Consider the following 19,672-nt stretch of genomic DNA (forward strand, 5'->3'; position numbering starts at 1 on the left):
TCCCCCCTTATATATTCTATTTTCTAGTTCACTCTCTTGTTGGTTGGTGGAAACTTCTGGTAGATAACAACATTCTTCTGTGTTAACATCTTATTCTCGTTCTTGAGGTAAATCAACTCTTTCTTTTTCTTCCTCCCTTATATATTCTATTTTTCTAGTTCACTCTCTTGTTGGTTGGTGGAAACTTCTGGTAGATAACAATCATTCTTCTGTGTTAACATCTTATTCTCATTCTTGAGGTAAATCAACTTCTTTCTTTTTCTTCTTCAAGTGTGTTTCCATTCTTTTCAATTTTTTAATCAACTCAGCTTGTCTCTGCCTAGGGTTAATCTGGGAAAGCATCTTCGTACAACTTTTTCTTGGAAGGGCAGCAAAGCGTGTGTGGTGGGCTGGCTGGATGGCCGTCCGTTAGTGGATGTAGTGAGAGTGGCCACGGATATTTATATATGTGGCTCAGCTAACACAGTGCTTCCGGCAACCAGCTATTAGTCAGAACCGGGACTTTTATGTGGTACTTATTACTATCTAGCTTATCTAGGCAATTCACAAACACAACGAAAACAAACATATGTCCCATACAGTCCTGCCCTTTCGATAACCTACACTGAATACACTGAATACTTAATTACCAAGGCAAAATTTAAACAAATAAAACATGCACACTTTTATTTAATGAAAATTACAGTGGAATTAATATGGAATGAAACATGTCACCCTTTTGGTGACCATTGAAAAAAAAAAATCCTTATTCTTGCATCTTTCATATTGTTAAGCTAAACAATGTCCCAGGTTCTTTCCTAAGTCATGCATTTGAAAATAATTTAGTTTTATTATCTTCTTAGCATGAAATGTTTTAGGATTGTTGTTATGGTAGTTTACATATATTATGTGTTTCTTCATACCCTAAAAAGATCAGAATATTGCTATGATATATGAATCTTGATGATTCACCCTTGTTTGCTTCATTACGTGTTTGTTAAAATTCCTAACCTCCCATTGAATCCAGTTATATTTATTTTTAACAAGAGAGTTTAGAATTGTTACGCCTACAGCATTCCATTTCATGTTTTCTCCTACATTGCCAATGTATTTTCTCGGGCCAAACCATACTGAGCAACAGCGCTTGCAGTTTGTATTCGACTTCACGTTCAGCCATATATTGGCACATTCGTTCCTTATCCCTATGATTACTATTAATGTAATCTTTATATTCTGTCGTATATAGCTCTTGACTAGCCGATATGAACATAAGAGTAAGGCGGTTTATTTCATTCAACAGACAAGCACAAGGTTGAACTACTCTCACCTTCTAATGAAAATTACACTGTAGATCATTATTGCTGTTTTTATTTGTGGTATAGAAGGTAATACTCTTTGTGGATCCTGGTATCCATTAATCAAATTTTGGGCGAGTAAATGACAAAATTTGTAATACTATGTAAAACTGGTGGAAATGTATAAATATTACCCCGACGGTATAATACATTTCGAGATTCATTTATTGTTATTTTGTCTCTAAATGTGTGGATGTTCTTATTTCGGATATCGAAGACTGCCAGATTTTGTAAAACAGGTAATTGGAATAAGATTTGATTATTTCCATAGACCCAGACATATTTTATATCATATTCTGACACCAGAGTTTCTAGACATTCGCTTAAGTTATTAATTCTTCTTGATTTTGGTTTAAGTTCTTCATCTGTTATTTCATCTTTGTTCGTTTTTGTATTTATATCTAGATACCTATTAATACATTTGAAGGGGAAATGAAAGACCGATTTATCTACATAACAATAACCATTAGCCATATTTACTACTGAAGCAGAGGCTTCGTATAGGATAATATCGTTTATGGACATATCCATTCGATTCAGAAAAAGTTTGTATATAATTAAAAGCTAATAAAAAACAATTTTCCATTATTATTAAACCTCTATTTTTTTAAAGAAACAAATGTATATAAGTATAGTTTAATATTATCAGATTATATAGTTTAGTTTATTGTTCATAGCGTTGTTTATAATAAACAATACCTGCTGGTCTAATTGTAAAACTTATTGTTCAAAATTATAAGTATAACCGTTAATCAATGCTTTTTGGGGTTCAAACCAGCATATGTTTGATATTCTGTTAAATAATTTTTTTTATGAATTTATTATAACTAAAAAACAATAGGAAAAAAAGAAAAAAGTAGCAATGGGGTTAATAAGAATTTTAGTTGCTATAATCCTAATTATAGTCGTTATAATAATTATTTATTTACGCGGAAAACGTATCAATGTCAGTAAGGCTATCAGACATGATCCGATTCATGAAACAACATTACAATCCACCATCAGTCCAACAATAACAAAATTATCTGAAACATTACAAACCACCATCAGTCCAACAACACACACAACACAACAACGTCCTCTGAAGTACTTCAAGAAACAACATTACCATCCACCATCAGTTCAACAACAACAACAACAACAACAGAGTCCTCTGAAGAATCTAATATAATCATCTCAAAGTTGGAATCATTATTCTCCCCGTTTATCAGAGATATAAATAACCTATAAAGGTCTCGTATTATTCCTAAACCACCAATTTCGTATAATCCTAAGAATAGAATCGAAAGTGAGAATACAATCATTAAGCCTTTTAATAACTTCCTTTTAAATTACAATAAAATCCACAGATATTTAGATAATAATATTGTCTCAAATAACACAAATTATGTATGGCAAAATTCTAGTTACGGCAAGGGATATTATACCAAAAATCCAATTATTTTAATATTTCCTTGGAATATTAATGATTTGAAACCTAATGTTTATACAGATCAAAGTGAAATACAAGATGTTAAATTACAAAACCATATAAATGCAGTACGGACCAAATCACATAATAAAGAAAAAATTCGACATGGACAAATTGTGGATATCATGTACGCATGCGGCAAGTCAAGATATATTTATTCAGGGATTCTCTAAGTATGATTTTCCAATTAAAGAAAATTCATTACCACCATTGTGGTAATGAAACTTGAACTTCAAGATGGTAATAATGAGGTGGAATGTAAAATGGTGGCTAAGAACATTAATTCCTCAGAAACCTTTGCTAACATTAAATTTAATATCTATGTGGAAATCTCGGAAGAAGAACAAGAACAGGAGGAAGATCAGGACTCCTCCCTAATATAGTTTCCGATTATGAGTCCAGAAACGTAATATTCGAGAGAATGTAAAATTATGGTATCCTGTATTCAATGCAAGAATAATTATTTTGAATGCTGAAAAATCAACATTGAATGTCCTATTCAAAATAATGTGCGTTTCATTTCATTTCAATAAGATAAAATTAACATTGACTTCAAATAGGAATTTTTTCTCACCCCATAAAAAATGAGTGAAATTGTTAAAACAATCTTGAGTATGGTACATTTCCTGAGGATGGGACCTCAGGTTTAAGAGAACGTATAAATATAAAAACTTATTTTAAACAATGTTTCTGCTAAAGATGATGATGAAACAAGAACAATCATATTACTAAATAAATTGTTTCATTTATTTGATCTATCATGATCGATACATAAAATTAATAACTAAAACATATCCTCTTATTAAAAGTCAATATCAACAAAAGGAAACCATAGCTTTATTAAATAAACAATATGATGAGTGTAATATGGAAAAAAAATTCCTAGAGACTGTGATAGCAGAAAAAGAACGCGAAATACTCGATTTAAATAAACAAGTTGACAAGTTTACAACTGAAATAGAAAAACAAAAAAATATAATAAACAAAATAGAAATTGACAACAATGGAATATGAAGAAGAATTGAAAAACCCAAGTATTGTATTTAGGTCAATTAAAAGAATGTGAAGATAAAATAGAGGAAAAAAGACAAACAAATAAAAGAATTAGATAATAGAAATATAGAAAAAGACAAACAACTAACAGAAAAAGACAAACAAATAACAGAATTAGGTATTCAAATTAAACAGTTACATATTCTAACTAATTCAAATAATACTGAAATAAAATCTAAAATGTTGAACTCAATAAAAAAACTACAACTATGTACCACACAATTATCTGAACAAACACAAAAAATAAATAAAATAATGAAGAATTAACTCAAAGTTATAGATATATTACCGAGTTAAAGAGTTCTTTAAACGATTGTGAAAAGTGATAAAAAAATAAAAATTGATATAACTGAAACTTGTAAACGAGAAATAAATGAAAAACAAAAACAAATAGAATTTTGAATCTAAAGTGGCTTAATGAAAACATCAACTAGAAGAAACTTACAAAAATGAACTTGAGAAATGTCACTACGAAAAATCATGAACTAGAAAAAACCTATATGAAACAACTTGAGGAACAAAAACAAGCCCATCAACGGCAATATAAGGAGTTATTATCACTCAAAACAAAAGAACTTGAGAAACATCAACAAGCAGAAGAGACTTATAAACAACTTCAGGACCAAATGCTAAATAAATATAATGAATTATTGGTGAATATAAACACAATAAATAATTCTAATAATACATTATTTAATAATTTAAAAAAAAAAATCTATATTATCAAATGATGATATAACTGACTGTTTTTCAAATATATTGTTTATAAATAATAGTTATTCAAGTGAAAAAAATAAACTAATTGAAGAAATAATAATAAAGATTATTGATCATTTAATACAGAACACAAGAATTATATTCAACAAGAACACACAATAGAATGGCTAGTTAAATGACATTATTAACAATAGTAATTATAATAATAATGATCTACAACCTGAAAATATAGCAAATATATTATTTACTAACGAGGAAGAAAGAGGGTTATTTAATCATATACTAAATAGTTTAAAAACTAATATTACTGATGAAATAGTAGAAAAACACAAAAAAGAATTAATGCCTTATGTTGATTTAAATGTTGTTTTAAAGCGTCAGTTACAAGAACCAAATTATTTGGCTAAAATGTAAGTAGATGAACTTGCATCTATGGATTTAGTTAAAGAAAAGATAATAGAACAACTTGTGGATTTATACAAATATACAAAAGAAACAAATTATGAAGTTATAAGGTATATACTTTTATTACAATTATATATACAATTTATCAGAACGAACTTAAAAAAGATTTTAGCATACGAAATATAAAACACTTTTATGTAATTATCTTGCAAGTGATTCACAAATCATATGGTGATACTTCTAAAATATTAGCCATTCAACAAATGCAGGAATCAGAAAATTCGATATTAAAACAAACAAATAAAGAAATGAATTCTAAAATGTTAGTCATGGCTTCTGAATTAAAAGAATCGAAAATACATTTGTCGATGATTAATACAATTGACGTTTCTTCAGACTATGATGAAACTCTAGTAGAAAAGTTCACTTCTATTATCAGAACTATTATTAATGAACTCGATGCTTACCTATCAGAGAAGTGCCGAAAAAAAGTATTTGTTATTAGCATTCGATCAGATTAAAGTAAAAGAAATATTTTGTAGGAATAGTGTTGCCAAAAATGAAATGAAACAATTATTCTATTCTCTTTCGAATCATATTTCTAAATTTATATTCTGCGCCCAGTTCTATAAAAAATCTTGTTACGGTAATAAACGATAAAATTCTTATGCCTTCTATTCAATTAAACCTATATTTTTCACAAAACCTATATGACATCGATACTATGAAAACAGCTTTATTAAACTCCCAAATATAAAGAAGCTATTAAAACCCCTTCTGTTTTTCCCATTATATATAATATTAAGGGTTTAACACTGATTGGAGAAAAAATTAACATTAACGACGATGAAATTTACAAAAACCAAATAGTGTCTATTGATAACAAGGATAACAATTTAAAATTACTTACATTATTGAACAGTGATGATATTGAACAAGAAAAGAAATGGTTTATTGAAACACAAATAATAAAGAAGTATTTAAATGTAATCGGCGATGAAATCATTTTAAAAACAATTTCCTCTCAGAAAGTTTCATCACAGGAAACAACAAAAACATCAAAAACATATAAAACAACAGATTCGGGGACAAAACAAAAAGATGCAAAACAACGATCAAATTTAAATACTCAAGACAGACGAAAAAATGAAATATTGACTCTGAAAAAGAATCAAAGAGGAAAACAGTTCATGAATAGGAGAGGAACAGATGGAAAGCAATTGGAAGAGGAAGTTGATATTAATCCAATAAATGACCCCAGTTCATCAGTTGAGGTAAAGAATGAGGATATTAAACCAATAAATGACACTAGTTCAATAGTGCTAGAAGAAAAGAAGGAGGTTGAAAAGGGAAATAGAAGAGGATGTAATAATGCTAGACGAAAAGAAGGATGATAAAAATGACTTTTTTTGGGGGGGGGGGATAATAATAAAAAAAAATAAAAAAAGGAGTAGCAGGTCGGGGAGTAGGCAAATTAACTCAACTCCAAAAAAAGAGGGAAAGAGAATAGAAAGATTTTAAAGAAAACATTCAGCCTTTGATTATATACTACTTATCCATTAAATTATGTGTTTATGATCTAACAAAATAATCAGAATTAGAATTTAGTAATCGGCCTCTATTAATAAAAATATAGAAAATATTAATGAAAATAACTTGTATTGATTCAGCAACCTATGGTGGAGGGAGGGGGATGGGATAGTGGTATAAAAGGAGAATTTCTGCCTATTTAAGAGTCACAAACCCTTGCTCTCTCTCCAGCTCCAGTGTCAGGTGTACAGTCTACTGAAATTAAGCAGTTTATCATTCAGTAGGGTAGTGGCGGGCGTCATTACAGTTTAACTGTTGATCCATATGCAGTCATCTAGTCCATCAAGAATTACATAACAACAAGCTTCAATAATCAATTCCTTACCAGTTCAGTTTATGAATCAAATCATAAAAAAAACCACACACTCTATTTCTTATTGTTATAGTACCTACATTAACTACTTATGTGCGCAATGATCAGGTACAGCCGAAGCTGAAGGAACAAGTCAGAATATACCACTTCCTAAGCCATTTGGAAACATATAAAGAGAGTATAGTGTAAAATAATTGACTTGTAATTATTTGTCTCTTTCAGGTAAATTAACATTTAGAGATTGATTTTTTATTCATTATACTACAGTAAAACACAATTATAATAGTAATTTTAATTTATTGTTATTCGTTCTTTCCTTCCTCTATCCTCCAACACCCGTTGTTTCCGAACTGATGAAGGGTTTCGAGATAACTACTAACACTTCTGGGGAAGCAAAAGAACAAGCTGAAAGAGGCCAAGCTGCATCTGTCTTACTTGAGCAAATGTCTTGTTTGGTTGAATCAACGGTAAAAGCAAGGTCATCTTCTTCATCTTCTTCCTCATTATCGCCTTTATCGTCGTCCTCATCGTCGTCCTCATCATCGTCCTTATCGTCGTCCTCAGACGCATTCGAAAGTGACCGGTTGATTGACAAACTAAAGGGCTTGGTACTAAATAAGGCCATAAAGAGAAAGATGAAGAAGAAAGAAAAGGCACTAAGGAAGCTTGATTCTAGAAAAATCAAATGGCCATGGTCTTCAGATGGAGATGATGACACCAAGTCAGGGGGGGAAAGGGAGAAGCAGGAGAATGTGGAGGAACGTGTCTTCGGTCAGGAAACAACAACAGGCACAGGTATGTATTTGTAATTAACTTTACTAATAAGAGGATTAATTTCAGTTGTACGTTATTTATTTTTTTGTGATTAAAAGTTTTTTTTTTAATCTGTGAATTCCTATGCTCTGTTAAAATTTATTCAGTAGAGAATATATTAATGTCTTTCTTATTTGCTACTACACAGCTCTGCAACTTCCCAAAAAGAGATGTCGAAGTGACAGACACTAAATGGAAGATAGAAGTTGTTCAGACCATTCGGAATTTACTTTTTTTTTTTTTACCGAAGCCATCATGGATAAAATCACACAGACTGGAGAAAAAAATGAGGAATGCCTGTATAGCAGAACCTTGAAACCGGTTTCTGAATGTTGTTGGCTGCATTGTGGTGGCTTATTTCCCCAAGAAAATACTTTTACAAAATAAGCATGAATGGACAGTTCAATCAGAAAATAGTAGTAGTTGTTAGTCACTCTAAATAAATAATTGGGGTAAAAAAAGGTAAAAGAATGAGATACTGAATATATTATATTATTTCCACAAATTAATTTATTTTATTATCCTACCCCAACCCAAATTTTTCCAAAAGGCTCCCAGGCCCCCACCTTTTTCTAGTATTTGGGCAATTTTTAATTCAAATTCACTTTTTTACGTAACTTCTTCAACCCAGCAGCCAAAAGCACCCGTGTCGAGCAATAGTGGGATCGCATCCGTGAGTGGGCATCCCGTAGCAGTCATACTCCCCAATTTCATTAACTTTCTGTCGCCCACAAGTTAAGGTAAAGAAGCTGCGCTGAAAAAAAAATTGAAACAATGCTTATTGATGTCACAGAGAGAACATCAATACACCTCAATCAAAAGAATATTGATTAGAAAAAACGATGAACACCACCAACCTCAAGCAGAAGAATACTGATTTAATAAAAATTTTTGGACCGTTGAAGGTTGAAGTCAACATTTTTTAAAGTGATATTTTAGATAAAGTGTTGAAAACCTTGTGATCAAACTCATGGCGGCGAAGTCCACCTAGTAATGTAATAGCTGGTTGCCCGGAGCAGTACTGTGTCAGTTGAGCCATATATATAAATATTCGTTGCCGCCGACCACTCTCACTCTTATATTACATCCACTGATGGCCAGCTTCGCTGCTCTTCCAAAGAAAAAGTTGTCCGAGATGCTCTCTCCTCAGATGAACCCCAGGATGGAGAATAGGACACAAGATACGCTGAAAAAAACCTTGAAACTATGCTGGGAAGAGGAAGAGGAGACACTAATATTGAATATAGAGAAAGAGTTGTTACAAATAATCCACGACATCAAGCTGAACAACACCAACCTCAAGCAGAACAATACCGACATCATCAAGCAGAAGGAGACAATACTTTTGAAGACAGACCAAGAGTTGTTACAATTAATCAGCAAAATAATCACCAACATCAAGCAGAACAACACCGACATCAATCAGAACAACACACTATTGAAGATGATAGAGCAAGAGTTATTAAAAATAATCACTTACCTGAAGCAGAACTACACCGACCTCAAGCAGGAGATTGATGATTTAAAAAATGAAATTAAAGAGTTGGAAGGCTGAAACAACCCGCCTTTCTTTTGAGGAATTGATATGTGCAACCACTTGGAAGTCATATTAATTTATAATGGGACCAAAGAGCCAATGTTATTCAAAACTTCCGCACAGTGACTGACATAGTGACTGACGTGGGTACATCACCGACCTGAAGAAGAAGAATACAAACCTCTGGCAGGAGATTGCTGATTTAAACAAAAAAAACTTTCGAACAGTTGAAGGCTGCCTCATTTCATTTTTAATTCCACTGTAATTTTCACTAAATAAAAGTGTGTATGAATTATAAAATATATTGCTTTATTTTTTTTAATTTTGCCTTTATTATTCGAGTGTACATAGGTAGGGGAATGGGGGCACCTTTAAATTTCACTGTAATTTTTCACTAAATAAAAAGTGAGCCCAGAATGGGAACAGATGTAGTATAATTAAAAAGTAAGATGATAATGTCCGTATGGCTGGCACTAGTTCCGGTGAGTGTCAGTACAAGTTGTCATATGTCGGTATTGTGAAGACTTTCTAGATACGTGAAGGTGGGTTTGGAGTATCCCACGCTGGGCTGGATGCCCATTCATCTTTAAAAATTCGTATATACAAAGTAGTGGGTAATTTTTCTTCATATTTAAAAAAACTATGGATAGTTAATTGGATGAGGGTATACTCACACACAACATATTTGTGTTTTTTCAGGTGGTAACTTAAGTTGTCATCACACCCATTAAACAAAACCAATTCATCATCTTGAAATACTACTTTAATATGGTATATTTCAATTTTTTCCTGTGATGAGGCCTTCGACATCAAAATCACTTGATAGGTATTTTCATGCTTGACTCCATTATTTTGTCTCATGAATAATTCATATTTTATTCCCCACTTTAGTAGTATTTCTTCAAGTTTTATTAACATAATCTTTACAGATTCAATTTCCCATATTTCATTGGGGTTAGTAGGGTTGGGTTCAGTCTTTACAGATTCAGCTTCCCATATTTCATTGAGGTTCATTGCTTTGCCTGTAGGGTTGGGTTCACTCAGAGTCTTATCATTTTCAAAATTTGCTGTTGTCTCGTTAATATCAGTCATAATGGTGATCTATTTCAAATCTGTGAATGTAAATAAAAAAAAAAAAAAATATGTTAAGGCATATGTAACTTAACTGATCAATCACATTTTTATCTAAGATAGTATAAGGTGATGCAGGACTAATAATTAGAGGTAAGACCAAACAAGACCCTACCTTACCCAAACTAAGTCAATATAATTATATTATCTTATTATATTTATAATATTATCAAAGTGGACTCACTAGATACAGCACAGGACTAGGGTTTGTAACTGACAGTTGAATTCTTTATATCTATCTTTTCAAATTCTGACTTGAGGAGTAGGAGGATGAGGAGGAGGAGGAGGAGGGGTAGGGGTGAGTTAAATCGCCTTCAAGTATATAAAAGCGTTATGCCCAGTATTATTACCTCAGTGTTAAGTGGTCTGATGCAGCATGCATATATCCATAGTGATAACTATTTAATATTATTTAATTGTTGACATATACAACAACTATGGATTCACCACTTTCTATAAATATGTTAATGATGACCCTTGATAACATATACCAAAACAAGATGAAAGAAAAAACTTCCAGATACATTTGGAGCATCATTTCAGAAGATGATTTGCTATGCTGAAAACAGTTTAAAGTCTTCGGAATTGTAAGTATCATTATTATAATATGTTAATAATATATATCATATATATATTTTTATAATATCCATACCCCAATAAATTATTACTTATATTTTTTTTTCGTTTTGTTTGTAGGTATGAAAATCTTTTAAAAACATTGAAAAAAAAGAAGATAAAAGAATAAGTGCAAATGTCCCACATGGAATCCTATCCCCTGAAGACGACCCTGCTATTCTTCATGATATAAAGGTCAACTGCTATGGCCCCTGATGACACAATCTACAACAATGATCCTGAAGTTCGAAAAAATGTTCCTCGTGGTGTAACACTCTTGGGAGTTTAAGGGACAGGTTTGATTTAGTGATCTTTGCCAATAAAAAATTTACTGGTGGTATTGGTGATGAGGATGATAAACAACCGGAAACAAATGATCTATGGAAACAATATTGCTTAGAAGATCTCAGTACTACTACTTCTAAAGTAGTTTGTATGACTAAAGTGAATGGTGAATCAGCTCATTTCAGTGGCAGATACATTAATGGTAAAATTTTTTTTAATTACTGGGAGTAAAAGTGTTCATATGTTAATTGGAGAAAGGGAAGACATTGAGCGGTATGATGGAGAGCGTTATGTTGTTGCTAAAGTTGTGGCCAGATCACTGTGGGATACATTGAATAATATGGATATTATGAATCGACATTTGGTATATAGTATCTTACACTATACTAAATGTACAGCTGTGTGTGAGCTTCTTCAACCTGACAACCAACATATTGTTAACCTCAGTCACTTGGATAAGCATCAACTCAACGTTATCTGTTTTACTCCATTGTACAACGAATATGAAGAGACTAGCCTTCTTGCATTACCTCCACACTACACACTCAACCTGTTTACGGCATTAGGCTTTACATCTCATGCCTATTCAATAATTGAAGCTAAATATGTAGTGAAACACAGAGAATAAGGGAAGGGCAAACAAAAAAGTCTATTGTACAAGGAAGTGCCAATTTATATTGTCACAATTTTTCAATACAATTTCTTTTATGAAACTATATATTAAATTATTTTTACAGGTGCGAAGTGATCTTTACAAAGAAGGTGAAGTTTTTTATTTTCTAAATGAGAATGAAGAAACAATTGGAATGATAAAAGTAAAAACAAGATGGTATGTAATACTTAGAGCCTTGAGGGAAAAAGCAGTTTATTGTTTTTTATCCAAGAAAAAAAACAAGCAAAATTGGAGTTTAGAGAATAATATTCACTTAACTCAATTACGACTAAATGAAATTCAGAAATGGCTCAAGTTCTCGATTTATATTTTACAAAGATGTAAGGTGAGTATGATGGGTAAAGCACCTACCTACTTTGTTTTCATAAAAAGACCCTCTTAAGAAATTAATTATTTGAAAAATTAGGTTGAAAAATAAGGGATTTATAACACTAATAAATAATTATCATTACTTTCAGGAAATGGGGACAAGTTTTCTACAGTGGCTAAATGAAAAAGTAGAAAAAAAACATATTGCTGTGGAAGATATTAGGCCCCAATTTCCAACAATATGGAGCAGGTTTCTTTTTGAAAAAAATTTGACCGACAATTTTGAAGATGATGAAGAAGAAGAATTAGGTGGTTAGTTACCATTAACTTTATTACAGTGGAAGGCATTGGGAAGACAACCAACTCAGTTACACATTTTCATCTTGATCATCTTTAGAAGTCTATAGAGACAAATTACCATCTTCATTACTGTCGAGAAGTGGACTAGGGACAATTAATTAAAATATGTTTTCTAGTAACACCTGTGGTAGGGATGACATCTTTTAGACTGGAGTTTGTATTGATTTACACATGATATATAAAGTGTTCATCAATAAAAATAAGTAAGTAGTTAGGTAGTAGTGTAAAAAATGTAGTAAAATTTCCACAATTAAAATTTCTATTTTTATCACAGAATTTCCACTTGGTTCCCTATATTTTTCTTACCATTATTTCAGCTTTTTAAGGGATCTGGTAAAGGATTTCAGCTGATAAACTCTATAGTCCCAATTTTAAGTCTATGAGTCAACAGGAAGAGGAGGAGGAGGAGGGGAGGAGGGGGGAGGGAGATTGTGTATTATATAAAGAGAGAGAGAGAGAGATGCCTCTCTCAGTCACTAACTAGTCAGTCTAATACAACACTCACATTTTGTTTTCATAGCAATGAGAGAAGAAAAAAATCGTTTGGAGACTTTTAAGGACTGTAACTTCAGTGTAAACAGTCATGTACTTGCAAAGGCGGGTTTCTATTATACTCATAAAGCCAAATATTTTAGAATGTTCAATGTGCCATTTCAAATTAATGCCACGAACGTAAACAAAGATGAAAATAGAATCATTGCTTTACATAAGAAAGAGAAACCAGAATGCACATTTAATCAGAACGTGAAAAGATCTATTTCTAAGAAGTTTTGATTCATATGACAGGTTTACGGTTTGAAAAGGAACGTTTGGATACCTACATAGATTGGCCACTTGAATGGTTAGAACCATCTGATTTGGCTCGTGATGGCTTTTACTATCTTCGAACAAATGACCACGTTGCTTGTGTCTTTTGTCGAGGCATTCTTGGTTCCTGGGAAAGAGGAGACACTCCCAGAGGCGAACATCAGTATCACTTTCCCCATTGTCAATTCATTCGAAACCAACCAGTGGGAAATTTTCCACTGATATTTAATGAAAAATTCGAGGGTTATTCCGTTCCACTGAGAAATAGTAAAAATTCGTCCTATAGACAAGGAATAGATGTCTGTGGTCTAAGTCCTATGACAGACAATGGAGTTCACCAACATACCATTGCCAAGCGAAAAGACTACTTAACACTTGAAAGTCGCCTAGCAAGCTTTAACAATTGGCCTGAACGTGTAACACAGAAACCAACTGAATTGTCAGAAGCTGGATTCTTCTATTGTGGTTTAAGTGATCATGTGCGCTGTTATCATTGTGGGAATGGACTTCGAAACTGGGAAACTGGTGATATACCTTGGGATGAACATGCTCGCTGGTACCCAGAGTGTACCTTCCTCTTCTTGATGAAAGGAAAATAATTCATTGATCAGGTATGTCAGCTAAGTAACTTGAAATGAAGGTTGACTATTATTATTGTAATCTTTATAAAAGCCATTTGTAACATTAACTTTATTTTTTTTTCAGGTTCAAGGGGAAAGGCCACCTTATGAGACAAACCCTTCAATAACCCATATCAATGAAGATCAACACAAACTTATTAAGGAACTAGACATAACTAAGCACCTTATTTCAATGGGTTTCCAGGAAGATCATGTGATGACAACGTATCATAATCAACTCAAAGAGAAGGGGTTACCTTTCTTTGACATTGCGTCATTTATTGAAGCAGTCTTACAGTACATAGAAGACGAAGTTAGAAAACTTCTAGTAAATAAATTGGCATTGGCTGAAGTTGATGTTGTCCCAAGCCCACCCATGTCTGATAGAAATGAGTTGGCTTCTGACACAAACCAACAAGTAGAATCATCTACAACTTTAATGGAATTGGCATTGGCTGAAGTTGATGTTGTCCCAAGCCACCATGTCTGATAGAAATGAGTTGGCTTCTGACACAAACCAACAAGTAGAATCATCTACAACTTTAATGGAATTGGCATTGGCTGAAGTTGATGTTGTCCCAAGCCAACCAATGTCTGATGGAACTGAGTTGGCTTCTGACCAAAACCAACAAGTAGAATCATCTACAACTTTAATGGAATTGGCATTGGCTGAAGTTGATGTTGTCCCAAGCCAACCAATGTCTGATGGAACTGAGTTGGCTTCTGACCAAAACCAACAAGTAGAATCATCTACAACTTTAATGGAATTGGCATTGGCTGAAGTTGATGTTGTCCCAAGCCAACCAATGTCTGATGGAACTGAGTTGGCTTCTTACCCCAATCAGCAAGTAGAATCTACAATAGTTGATGAATTGACATTGACTGAAGTTGATGTTGTCCCAAGCCCACCAATGTCTGGTGATTCTAACCCACAACCATTATTTGGTAGAATAACTGATCAAGTTGCCGCTCTCCCAAAGTCAGAAGGTACAATTAGACACAGAGTGATTGAGTGTAAGATTTGTATGGAGAAGGAGAGTGAGTTAATGTTTTTACCTTGTAATCACATATGCACTTGTTTCAAATGTGCATCAAACATATCCACATGTCCAATTTGCAGAGCTGAGATAAAATATACTATTAAAGCAATTATATCATAGTAAAGAATTTTTAGATGTGTGATAATGATATGATATGTACGATTCGAGAGCAATACAGCAAAGCCTAACATGTTTGAATTTATGGAAATGAACGTACAGATGTGCTGGCGGCTGAAGGTGCTGAGGGAAACCATATTGATAATACTTCATACCCAAGACTCTTCTAAGAAATTAGAAAACATCATCATCAAGAAAGTTGAGTTGGATACAAAAATATGTCCACACCTACAGTAATAAGGATGATTTTAGACCATTTGCATAACATAATGTATCCTATCTATCAACCCGGCTGGAAATATATGAATTTCAAATCTTATTATTCAGATTCAGATGTTCAGATGTTTATTCAGGTAAGGTATATACATACAAGTGATGTTACATTAATGGATTGATATATAGATAGAGCTAGTACATACAATGCCTAAAGCCACTATTGCGCAATGCGTTTCGGGCAAAATAATAAATTCGGGCAAAATAATAAATTCCTATAATAAATACCTTATAATTATTATTGACGAAATATTATTCCTTTCCCCAGATATAATCTCAGATGAGGAAAAGTTTTAGTTTAGTTATACCAATGTGTGTGTGTGTGTGTATCCTTTCAAAATAGATATTTCTATTTTTTTTGTTTTAAGGTAGTATAAAAGTGTCACTAAGGTAGCCTGCAGCAGAACACAGTTTATGGATTAATTAGTGGTAGAGTCGCAATCCAAGCACTACATACTACCTCTTGATATAACTTTCTAGACAGTGAAAGTGAACAAACAAGCAGTGGTAGTTGCAGTACTACTCAATCTCTGGTGGAACTGAAGAAGCAAACAACCATTCCACAAACTAGTCAAGCCAATCAACCAACTTGTCTGTCAACTGATCTACAACCACCCAACCAATCTGTCCATCAACTGGTCTACAACCACCCTTTTTCTGTTGGAAGTTTCTTTCTACGGAAGTGGATAACAATTGATCATATAAAATAAGAGAGCACATACTGTTTTTCATAATGGTTGCACCATATGAATTTGATGACATGCAATTGTCAAGGTCTTTAGTACGTGTCTCAGGCAGTGCCTATAACACAGGAGTCATTTTAGACTTAAGCAGAACATCCACTTTCGCTGCTACAGTTCCACTGGACCCATTGCCTCCGAAATTAGCAGGACCCAGAACACAACAGCAACTATTGCTGAATATTAATAAGCTGAAACATGAAAACCATATTATTCAACAAAATTTGTCAGTTTTGTATAAAATGTTTAAAGAACAGGAGAAACAAATTTCTATGTTGAGAAGGGGTATAAGGGAATGGAGCATCCAAAAAAGTTCCTTTTCCGAAACCACTATCTTCTCCTACTTACTCAACACACCCACCATCTCCTCCTCCAATTAATTCTCTCAATCCATCATCGTCCCCTACAATTTCTATGAGAATCAGGTAAATAAATAAATAATTTCTTTTACCTGTTTGAAAATGAAGCCCCACTCATCCTTCTTTTTCTTGCTTAATTTTTGTCACCTGATCGTAGAATTATATTAAATCAATAATTTAAAAAAAAATGAGTGAAATTGTTAAAATAATCTTGAATACTATAACATTCCCAGACAATGGTTCCTCGGGTTTGAGAGAACGTATATTCATAAAAACTCTTATTAACAATTTTGTTGTTGTGAATGATGATGATAAAAGAATAATTTTATTATTGAATAAAATGCTTCATTTGTTTACTATCTCTGATCGATATATTAAATTAATAACTGAAACATATCCTCTTAAGAGTCAGAATCAACAAAAACAAACAATAGCTCATTTGAATAAAAAATGTAATGAATGCGAGAATGAAAAAAGTGAATTAGAAATTAAATGTGGATATCAAGATGCCACAATAACAGATTTAAATACAAATGTGAGAGATTTAGAACTTACTATTGTGCAGCTTACAAAGAAATTAGGAGACCAAGAAAATGAAATAGAGAATTTAAAGAAGGAAAATTCAACTCTTCAAGATAATCAAATGAAGCTTAGAATCCAATACGATGATGAAAAGAAACAGTATGAAACAGAATATGCATTTATGTTAGATGAGAAAGACAGACAATTTCAACATATCTTCGAAGACAAAGACAAACAAATAAAAGACTTAGCTGATGAAAAAGAAAAACTAACGGATTTAATAAATTCAAATAATACTAGTATAAGTCGTCAACAACAAGAATTAAATAGGAAAATAAATACAAATTTAATGTCTCTTAAGGAATACCAACTAAAATTAGCCACATGTGAAAACGATATAAAGAACCAGAATATACAATTTCTGGAATGCCAAGAAGCCCTACAAAAATGCAAACTATCTGATAAATTTTTCTGATAAACTATCAGAAAAAGAAGAATATACAATACAATACAATACAATTTTATACAATTTTATTTAGGTAAGGTACATACATACAATAAATATTTACAAGAATTGTTTGACTTATAGGTAGAGCTAGTACATACAATGCCTAAAGCCACTATTACGCAAAGCGTTTCGGGCATAAATATAATAATTTATTAGTATCCCAAAGCCATTATGTTCAAGAATGCCAACAAAAACTACTAGATTGTGAAAATTCTAAAAAAATAAAGTATGACGAATATAATACATTAGTAAAGAATATAAATGAAGCAAATAAATATAATATTGAAACATTAGAGCGACTTTATACAAAACCTGCATTATCGAATAGCGATATAATTCATTGTTTTTCAAGCATATTTCCTTTAAATGATGATAATGAATCGAAAGCAACAGGAAAATCACAAATTGAAGCAATAATAAATAAGTTCATTCATCAGTTAAATACCGAACGTGATAACTACATTCACGAAGAACGTGAAAAGGACATTAGAGATAGGATTTCCCGTTTAAATTATATTAATAATAATGATCTACACCAAAATAATAATATTCTTAATATTTTTACTAACGAGGAAGAAAGAAATTTATTTAATCAAATATTAGAAAAATTTAAAACTAATATTATCGATGAAACAGTATATGAACACGAACGTCAAATAACCCTTATGTAAATGAAAATGATCATTTAAAACGTCAATTAGACGAACCTAATTATGTTGCTAAATTGTTAATAGACGCGGTGGCATCAATAGTTTTAGTTAAAGAAATTATAACCAAACGAATTGTTGACCTGGAAAAAGATCATAAAGGAACGAATGAGGAAGTTATAAAAGTTTATGCATTCGTTACTATTCTATATACATTATTCCAGAAGGAAATAAGGCAAGATTTGAATGCAAATAATGTACAATGCTTTTATTACATTATCTTGAACGTGATTCGTAAGTCCCCTTCTGATAATATTCATGAAATACTGGCTTTACAACAACAAAATGATTTACATGTTAAGACCTTACAAGAAGAAAATGAAACAATAACTTCTAACCTGTTGACCATTCAACAGACAAATGCTAGTCTCCAGGATTCCAACAAACAAATGCTTTCAGAATTAAGTGAGACAAGATGCATTTGTCGATGATTAACCATGATGAGACTTCGGTGACCCCATAGAATATGAAGAAACTCAAATGAATAAATTCACATTAATCATCCAAGCTGTCACTACTCAGCTCGATGCTTACTTGGCCGGGACATGCAACAATAAGTATTTATGATCAGCATTCGAAAAACTCTCAATGAGAAAAATGTTTTGCAAGAATGAAATGGCGAAATCTGAAATGATGCAATTATTTATTTACTTTCAAATCATATCTTCAAATTTATATTCTGCGCCCAGTTCTATAAGAATCTTGTCACGGTAATAAACGATAATATTCTTCGGCGTTCCATTCAATTAAACCTTTATTTTTCAAGAGAAATGTATAACCACCAAGATATGCTATCTGAAATATTGAACATACCATGATAAATGAAGCTATAGAAATAGCACCCGTTTTCCCAATTCTATACAATATTAGTAAATTAACACTGATAAATGTACATATTCATAAGCAACTATGAGGATAATAATCAAATAGTGTCTATCGATAACGAAAAGAAGAATTTAAAATCGATTGCGTTATTACACGAGGCTAATATGGAAGCAGAAAAATCGTGGTTCCTTAAAAACCTAAAAGTTAAGTACGAAAGTGTATTGGGTGATGACAGCATTTTAAAAGCAATCGCCTCTCAGAAAGTTTCTTCGCCTGAAACTGTTGAGAAAACAACAAAATCAAAAAGAGATAAAACGAACTTAAAAGACGCAAAACAAAGGACAAAAGATAAGACTCAAGGCAGGCGACAAGTCGAGGCATTAACAGAGAAAAAGAATCTAAAGGATAGACATATAAACACTATAAGGGGAGGAATAGTTGAAAATAAATAAGAGGATGTCGATGGTAAGCAGTCAACTCATTAGAGAAAGGAATTTTGTAAATACCTCCCCCCCCCTCAAAAAAAAATATAAAAAATAAGAGACATC

The 19,672-nt window shown here is 32.2% G+C and overlaps 1 protein-coding gene across 1 annotated transcript in view; it reads right to left on the reverse strand.

The window, feature by feature from the left end:
* The window catches only part of LOC138353801 (mucin-1-like), a 22,498-nt gene extending 14,990 nt beyond the window's left edge, over positions 1–7,508 (reverse strand). The window contains exon 1 of the mRNA XM_069307211.1: positions 7,319–7,508. Coding sequence (XP_069163312.1) covers positions 7,319–7,508 — 190 coding nt within the window. The remainder of the gene's footprint in view (positions 1–7,318) is intronic.
* Between the last annotated feature and the right edge of the window lie 12,164 nt (positions 7,509–19,672).

Source organism: Procambarus clarkii, chromosome 59 (assembly GCF_040958095.1).
Source record: "Procambarus clarkii isolate CNS0578487 chromosome 59, FALCON_Pclarkii_2.0, whole genome shotgun sequence".
Lineage (NCBI taxonomy): Eukaryota > Metazoa > Arthropoda > Malacostraca > Decapoda > Cambaridae > Procambarus > Procambarus clarkii.